Source organism: Fukomys damarensis, unplaced genomic scaffold (genome assembly GCF_012274545.1).
Source record: "Fukomys damarensis isolate Sample0158 unplaced genomic scaffold, DMR_v1.0_HiC HiC_scaffold_2, whole genome shotgun sequence".
Classification (NCBI taxonomy): domain Eukaryota; kingdom Metazoa; phylum Chordata; class Mammalia; order Rodentia; family Bathyergidae; genus Fukomys; species Fukomys damarensis.
The window spans coordinates 48819649-48828734 of record NW_022900914.1 but is presented as its reverse complement, the minus strand read 5'-3'; the positions used below and the strand labels follow the sequence as shown (position 1 = coordinate 48828734).

The 9086-nt window shown below is 36.2% G+C and overlaps 1 protein-coding gene across 4 annotated transcripts in view; it reads right to left on the bottom strand.

Annotated features, from left to right (window-relative positions):
* Positions 1-9086, bottom strand: part of Alms1 (ALMS1 centrosome and basal body associated protein) — a 133084-nt gene that overhangs the window by 58555 nt on the left and 65443 nt on the right. For all 4 annotated transcript variants that reach the window (XR_777415.1, XM_010609593.2, XM_010609596.3 and 1 more), the window contains 2 exons: positions 6064-6305; positions 2971-3096 (listed from right to left, as the gene is read on the bottom strand). Coding sequence is in view for 3 of the 4 variants with exons in the window: in XM_010609593.2 (XP_010607895.1) it covers positions 2971-3096; positions 6064-6305 (368 nt within the window). In the remaining variant the exon portion in view is untranslated. The remainder of the gene's footprint in view (positions 1-2970; positions 3097-6063; positions 6306-9086) is intronic.

The following is a 9086-nucleotide window of genomic DNA, read 5'->3' as shown; positions in this document are numbered from 1 at the left end:
TGACTTCCATTTTGCTCACTATCTCTATGGTTATCTGGGAAATTATTTCTGTTTTGAATTTTTCTAGAGCCTGATTGATCTGTTTTGTTACTTCCTGTGCTTTGAGTTCAGGGTGTCCTGGTGGTGCACTATCGGCCTTTTCATCCTCCTTTGCCCTACTGTTTGCCATTGGTGAACTGGAAGTCTGTCCTTGTGTCTTGCTTAAGTGTTTTCTCATTTTTATTTTTGTTGTCGGACTGTCCTTGGTTTAATCTCTGGGTTATCACCCAAATCTTCCTGATATAGTTGCGCCCTAGCTTCTGTGTCTCTAACGACCCACAGACATTCTCATCTTTATAACATCAGAGAAAACAGCTCATCAAATCAACGGCAATGCTTTATCCCAACTGATACAATCAGCAACACATTAAGATCAAGCACAACTTGGACACTGACCACCTGTGGTAGTCACTAGTCTATCATCCTTAAATCATGTGAATTGAATTGAAATCAAGAAGCAGTCCAGAACATGTCTGCAGTGAACAAAATTTCAATATAGTGTATTTACCATTTAATGGCTCAGACAGAGCGAGGATGCAAGACCCCTGATCTCAGTTACCTGATGGCTGAACCCCATGATGCTGACTGACCTTGGGCTGCAAGGCCCAGATTGAGTTCCTCATCCTTCTGAATGGTTGAACTCCGCAACGTTCTATTACAGGTTTCCCACGCCCTTTCTTTAAAGATGTCAAAGTTGGGAACTCAGAAAAATACCCTTGATAACCACCTCTGTCTTTGCAGAGTGGGTCCAAAGACTTGCACAGTCAGGAGGTCTGAGACTGCAGGGGTGGGGGAGCTTATGGGGGTTCAGGAGTGGCAGCGCGATGGCAGCTGGGTCGGGAGCAGGCGTGGCTCTCCTTCCTGCGGTGGATCGGGGACCAGCCTACCTCCCGGCGCTTGAGCGATGGCGGCTGGGTCGGGAGCAGACGTGGCTCTCTCTGGGATGTGTGTTTTTAAACATCACAGCTTTATGTAGAATGGAAATTTTTTCATTTTTTAAACATAGATTTAATCCTTACTTCTGGTGAGCATTTTTGTGGTTTGTTCTTCAAGCTCCATCACAATGGTGGGAAATTTGAGGTTGTATGAGAGGCTCTAATACATTTACCATTAAAAAATAGTTATTCTATTTTCATATAAAATAAAATAATATCAAGGGCCACTTACCTTTTATTTGAAATTTCTACACGAAGAAGTTTATGGAAAAATTACAAAGAAAACAATTTGCCTAATTGTTATCCCATCAGTCAAAATCTAACAACACACTGACTCAGTACTCTTACTCTAAAAATCCCAAAGTACTTATTGAACTCCTCCAGGAAGTACTATTCATTTTCAAAGTCTGCAATTACCCTGCAATGAATTCACAGGAATGCTGCATAATATTTTCATCCTAAGGAAACAATGGTGATATTTAATAGCTGATGTACTCCATGAATTACAAGCTCAAGGTAGTTCAAAAATTCAACACCAGATGCTAGCATATTTCTTCCAACACTGTCATGTCTCTGCAAACCTGGATTTTTTTTTTGTACTTATTTTAATAAAGAGCAGAGAAGAACACTGCCTGTGTTCAATTTCATCTCAAGGCATGAGAAGTGGTACAGTGTCCAACAGCCACATGTAGGTATTTCACTAGAAGTAACTGTGGTTAGGGCCAGGGATTTAGCTCAGTGGTTGCAATGCCTGCCTTGCAAGTGCAAGGTCCCGAGTTTGACCCCCAGTACAAAAAGAAAAAAAAAAAGAAGTAACTGTGGTTATTTATGAACAAAATAAAATGCTTTAATTTTTTAAAAAGCCAAAAGGAAATGACTGTTTACTAAGCTGTTCGATAAAAACAAAAGGTACTTATGCCTTACTATCTTAGGAGCTATTTTTTTCCTGAAATGAGAAGAGATTTATTTATTTATTTATTTTCCTCATTGAGTTTTTTGGTACATTTTTAGGTATACAGTACAGTTGCATTCATTATTGGGATCTTGTACCTTTACATGATAGGTCTTGGTTCTCATTTTTTCCCCTTGTCCCTGCCCTCCCTTCACCCACTCCTCCTTCCCCCTTTATAAATACTTCATTTCCATTTCTTCATTTTCTCATATTTTTTTCTTTTTCCTTATTAGCTTTCCCCCTACCCTTCCCACTTTCCGTACACCTTTAGCCCCTTTCTTCCTATTTCACATTGTCCATCATATCATTAGGATCTTATGTACTATTATAGTTTATTCACACCAGAGAAACTACTTGGTATTTACACATGTGTGACTTATTTGTTTCACTTAGGAGTATATCCTCAATATGTATCCATTTTCCTAAGAATGAATCTAATTTCTCATTATTTATGGCTGAGTAATATTCCATTTTATAGAAAAACCACATCTTCTTTATCCAGTATGGTACTGGCAAAGAAACAGATCTGAGGATCAGTGGAACAGATTGGAAGACATAAAAACAAATCCAGATGTATGCAGCTACATCATCTTTGACAAAGGAATTTTGACAAAAGCTGACCATCCTCAGTGGAGGAAAGATAGCCTCTTTAATAAATGGTGTTGGAAAAACTGGATCTCAACCTGCCAAACTTTAGGAGCTGTTTTAAAAAATACATATGCATTAACCCTAGGCTGAGACAAAAATAACTGAGACACTAAGGATATTGTGAATTAAGAAAGCTTGGGAAACTTTTCCCTAGATATAGTCCACTAACTCAAACAAACAACTATACTTGCACTTTCCTTCATTAAATTTTATTAAATGCTTAAGGCTACATAACTGATTTAATAGACCTAATCTGAACCAGAAATCAAGACATAAGAAGCTCCACATTTCACTGAAAGATTAAAGAGCACTGAACTTTCATTTGTAATCTCATAATAAACTTGCCAACACAACAATAAAATTTCAAAACTAATTCTTAGTATTTCTATAAAATACCTGAATGTGAGCTTTCAATGGTGGTGTCTGATTTGGAATCCAGAATTGGAGGAACTGTTTGTAGCTGTGGAACATAGTACATCTGTGGACTACCAGATGGCTTATATGGCAACAGCACAGGCTGGGCTATGGAGGTAAAGATCAGAACAATTAATAAGAAAATAGTTATTAATTCAATGAGTATGTATTGAGGACTTTCTGTGTGCGAGGAAGTATTCAAGTTTCTTGAGATATATGAGTGAACTATACAAAAATGCGTATTTGGTTTCAAAAGAGCCAGAATTCTAGAGGTGGGAGACAGTATACATAATTAAACGACCAAATTATCTATATTTTAATAAACTATGTGTAATATGAAAAAAATTTAAAAAGAGATTACGAATACAGGACAAACTGGAGCAGGATGCAGTTTAGTATGACAGGAACAGGTTTCATTAAGAAAAAAATTCATTATGACTTTTTAGGAAATCTACATATAAATCACTGTAAATGAAAAAATTTATTGTATATCTAAACCTGTTCACTATTAGCCTCTATGGTAGCTAGTCTTATTCTACTCCCAGAGTCACAGCTAGTAACAAGAAAGGCTTTGGAGGGCCAGGGACTTAGCTCAGTGGTGCCACACTTGCCTCACAAATGCAAGGTCCTGAGTGAGGCAAGGTCCTGATCCCCAGTACCAAAAAAAAGTAGGCTCGATAGTAAAACCTTTTAGGGTATGACAAAAAAAAATAAGTTGCATCAATCTGTAATATCAGTATGTTTAGAAGTAATGCACTAAGTTCTTTCAATTCCCTTCTCTTCAAATTTGTTGTAATAACATTCTATAATCTTTATATTTCTCCATTGTGGGAAACCAGAGATTATTCCCCCAAATTTTCTGTTATTCTTCCTGACAAACTTTAAGATTAAACAAGTTTCAAAAAAATTCCACTAGAACTTTAGCAAAATTATGCCAAAATATATATTTACTGAAGAATAAATAACATCTTTACGATATTCAGCTTTCTTATCCACAAACATACCCTTCCTCCCTTTCTATCACTATAGAATTAATATTTTCCTGAATGTGGGTCACGCACAGTTTTTGTTTAGGTTATTTTTGAATATTTTATGGAGTTATATTCCTCATATGAATAGAATTCTGGGGATATCGTTTCTCTGGACCAAATACCTCATGCACCTTTAATTTACCCTTACAGACCATGATTTTCTCTTACAACTGCCCTCCACTTCTAAATATACTACTAGAACTAGTTCCTCACATCTAGTTTATAAAAATCAAAATGCTCTTAACAGACTATTAATAGTCCTTTCATTTTGAACATAACCACCTTTATATTATTAGATAGAATTTTAGAATTAAAGGATTTTGTTACCATCTTTGACAGTTCTAATGATTTATTTTGGCACAAATTTTATATCATTAGTACTATGCTTCAAAAGAAGGAAGTCAATTCATAATGAAGAAAATGAGGTAAAAGATGGGTGGATAAAGGTGTTCTTACCACATGCCTTATCATCCATAACTATGTCAAAGCTTTAAAACAAAAGTGAGTGAGCAACACTGATAACTTTAGGGTAAGAGTTTCTGAGGTGGAATGCTGTCAGAATATGGGATATGTGCTGAATCATATATAGTACTTTCCTATCTAAAGTACCAGAAAGAATACATTTAGAAACAAAGGTTGAGCCCTTTTAGAATCTTCTACCTTCAATCTCTGTGATTCTGAGATTTGTTAGATGGATTTCAGAAATAACAGAGAGATACTTCGACCAGGAAGAGCAGCTATTTAAACATTTTACATTTTTCTCCCATTAAAGCAATACATAGAGTAGCATAGATAGTACTGACTAAATCTTTGATCTGAACTATCATGAATAAATAAAGTGATCTTTTAAAAACAAAGTCATTAGAACATGACTAACATTTGGGGAACTATTTTACCATGCCTGATGATAGAAAATTATGTAAAATAATATTAATGCTATATATGCAGGATTAAAAAGTCTCAGATGACTTGGGATTATTGTACCACTCTACTGGGTCCAAATGACAAAACAGGAATCATTGTAGCCTTTTATTTGGTTACTAATGTGGCTAGCCATTATTGTTATAATACTGATTTATTAATTTTCTTCCTTCACCAGAGTATATAATTTGAATAAAGTGATGGTTATATTTATCATTTAGTTTAAAGGTTGCAAAAAAATTAATGACAAATAAGCAAGTTACAATGGATCCAAAGCAAGAATGCTACCACATGAAGGTGAAGAATTTTAAGATAAATGTTTTGAAGTTCTCAACCACTTACGTTTGGACACAATAGTCTTAAGGTTACTTTGGACTGTTTGCCATATCAAATACCTTTAGAAGGATGAAAGAAGAAAATTAACTATAAAATATATTGCTTTTAAAATCTGAAAATAGAATCAAGTATAATTCACAGTCATATGTCTAACATAAGTATCCCCCCTTTTTTTATAGTGGTGGGAATTAAACACAGGGCCTCATGAATACTAGAGAAATTACTCTATCACTGAGCTACATCCCATCCTCTTTATTTTATTTTCAGATAGGGTCTAGCTCAGTTGCTCAGGCTAGCCTTGAATTTATGATACCCCTGCCTCAGCCTTCCATGCAACTGGCATTACAGGCATGCATCACTACTCCTGGCTAAAATATACTTTAAAAATATACTTCTAGGCTGGGATGTAGCTCAGTGGTAAAGTATTTATCTAGCTAGGTTTGATACCCAGCACAGCAAATAAATAAAATACACTTTATTTTAAAAGCCTCAAATTGTTTTAAAATTATTACAAACTACTGTATTCTTAACATAGTGAGACAAAAATAAGTCAACCCTAGGCAACAAAAATTCCACACATATTGTTAATTTTACTGCAAATTAAGATAAAAATATAATAAATTATATTATCTTATAGCTACCTAAATAAAAAATGGATATAATAATCATGTGGATCCCACTATTTAAATTAAAATTAGGTTTAATGACTAGAAAGATAATCACAAATTTCTAAGATACTTACACACAAAAGTAAATAATGACCTTAAATGCAATCACACTGTCTTACCATCTGTGCCACGATTAGAAGTAATCTGCTGCACAGAAGATGAGGAAGCAAACCTAACAGGAAGTTTCTGTTGTTTTTTGGTAGTGGACTCTAGAACGTCAGGTCCATGATCTTCAGCATTAATAAAAATCTCAGATGAAAACATGGTCTTTTCTGGACTTTCTGTTGTTATCTGAGTGACTGCATCAGATGATAACTTTCCAGAGAAGGCAGAAATTTGGGTCTTACTCTGTTCTAGTGAACTGAACAAAAAAGACAAGAAACAACAGAACATGTCTTTGGCCAACAATATTTAGGCAGCTATAAGAAATATTCTGTGAAAACAACAATCTCAAATGGTAAAGTATTTCTATGGTACCCTTCATTTTGTTAGATACATATTAAAATGTGATCATGCACCTGTTTACTTTAAAACTTACTTTTAATTTATAACACCATTATATAATTTAACTAAGAAAATAGCACTTTTCAGTTAATGTGAACACACTCATTTATTACATGGCTGCTATAAACTATGCTACTTATCTAAAATGTACAAAGATAAAGAAGAAACACAGCCTCAAGGGGTTATATTTAAATAGGGGAATCTAAGGGCCAGGGATTTAGCTCAGGGGCACCACACCTGCCTCGCAAGCACAGGTCGCAAGTTAAATCCCCAGTACCAAAAAAAAAGAAGGAGGGTGATCTAGAAGTTTTCAAGAATGCAGTTATATATCTATATACAGAATTCATATTAAAACAGAGCAAATAATTTGGGAGAAGAGACATTTTGCTTAAGAAAAATTAAGGAGAATTCTAAATAATGTATGCAGACATCTCCCACAAAAGGAGGTAAAGCTTAAGTCTCCAGTCCTCGCCATGAGAATAGGCTGGACTTAGTGACTAGACTTCAAAGACTAAAGTAGAAGAGGGAGTAATGGAACAATCAGTTAAACACTGGCCTTATTCACATGATCAAGGCATTACCAGTGATAACAGGAGAATATCATATTCTCTGTGTGATGTAAAGTAGAGGCACTTCTCACCTATGTAGCATTCTCTCCCTAAACCTGAAATTCCAGTCTCATGATGAGAAAATATTAGCCAAACCCAAACCAAGAAACCACCTGCAAAATACCTGACTGGTGCTCCTCAAAACAGCTAGGTCCACTAAAAGCAGGGAAAGAAAAAGAGTGTCATATACCACAGGAAGAGGAGATGATAACTGACTTAGTCCAACTGGGTCGCTGTGTGGCTTATAAACAGAAAGTACTGTTCACAGTTCTGGAGACAGGATAGACATTTTCATTGCAAAAAGGAGTAATAAAAGAAAAAAGGGGGTAATAGGTAACAATCTTTAAACTCAAGAATAATCTTTGATTCAAGGTTCTGACCTTTAGGCTCTCTGGTCTGGAAGTCTTACCTTCTGGACCCATGTGGGCACTGGCTTTGCCCCCACAGCTTTGGGCAGTCCTCTCCCTAATACAGTTCTCTGTAGTAGACCTACTTCCTTGATGACTCTCAGTCTAGGTTGCACATGCCCAGGTCTACTAGACTGGAATTATACCCAGATGGCTCTACTAGTGTGGTGCTTTGTGATTGCCCTATCCCCAGACTCTACTAGGCATTGTCTTATGCGTTCTCCAGGGCTTTCTCTCAGTGATTTCCTATCTGGAACCCATGGCTCTCTAAGGTATCTATATCCCCACAACTTTGATGCTATATGAAGTACTGCGCTGAGGCTCTGAATGACAGTGTGGGTAGCAGAACTGAGACAGCATGGGGGCAGTGAGCACCAAGGCGCTGTTGTTGCCTAAAGAATCTCCTTTGAAATTATGTTATTCCCAATTATTTTATCTGGGCTACAGATGGGAATGGTAGTCCCAGAGATATATGAATGCCTGTGGGGTAATTCTTTGGTTAACTTGATGAATTCCATCTAGGTGATCATAGTAATCTTTATTAAATGGCCACTTGGCCATACTGTTGTTGCTCTCTCCCAAACATATGTTCTCATTTTTTAAAATAGGAAAGGAATTTTCCCTGTTTTAGATTTCTGCTACTTTTAAAAACAGAATTCCATCTTTATATTTTTCTCTTCTTGCATTTTACAATCAGGCTCTAAGAGAAATCTAGTTGCACCTTCAACACCTTGCTTAGACAATTCTTCAGCCAAATTCAGAATTTGCAAGGTCTACATTTCATAAAGCAATAGGACATGAATGTAATTCAGCCAAGTTCTTTGACACTTTATAAGAAAGAAGGGCTTTCTGCCAGTCTCCAACAACACATCCCTAATTTCTGTCTCAAGCCTCATCATAATGGTCTTTGTTCCCTATGTATATTTCTTACATTCTACTCAAAACTACTATATGTAAACCTTTTAAAATCTCAGGCCAGGGATTTAGCTCAGTGGTGCCACCACCTGCCTCACAAGCGCAAGGTCCTGAGTTCAATCCCAAGTACCAAAAAAATAATAAATAAATAAACAAACAAATAAAGATTAAGGACTTTACAGTTGTCCCACTTTCCTGAGAATACACCAAATTGAACAGTAACATCTTGTTCATAGCATGTACCTAAAAACTCTTCCAGTTTCTACCCATTACTCAAATCCAAAGCTACCTCCACATATCTAGGTATTATTTCAGTAGCAACCCTACTACTTGGTATCAATCTTTGTTCTAGTCCATTCAGGCTGCTATAACAAAGTAACATAGACTAGGTGGCTTATAAACAACAGAAATTTATGGCTCACAGTTCTAGAGCCTAAGTCCAAGATCAAGACACTGGCAGATTTGTTATCTAGTGAAGGACTGCTTTCTGGTTCACAGATACCTACCAGCCATGTTAGTACATGGAAAAAAAAGACTACCTAACTCCCTGAGGTCTCTTTTATAAGGGCACTAATCACATTCATAAGGGAATCTTCCTCTTGACTTAATTATAAGGTCCTGAGTTCAATCCTCGGTATTCCCCCAAATAAATAAATATTCAACATATTTAGCCATGAGGGAAATGCAAAACTACGCTGAGATTCCACC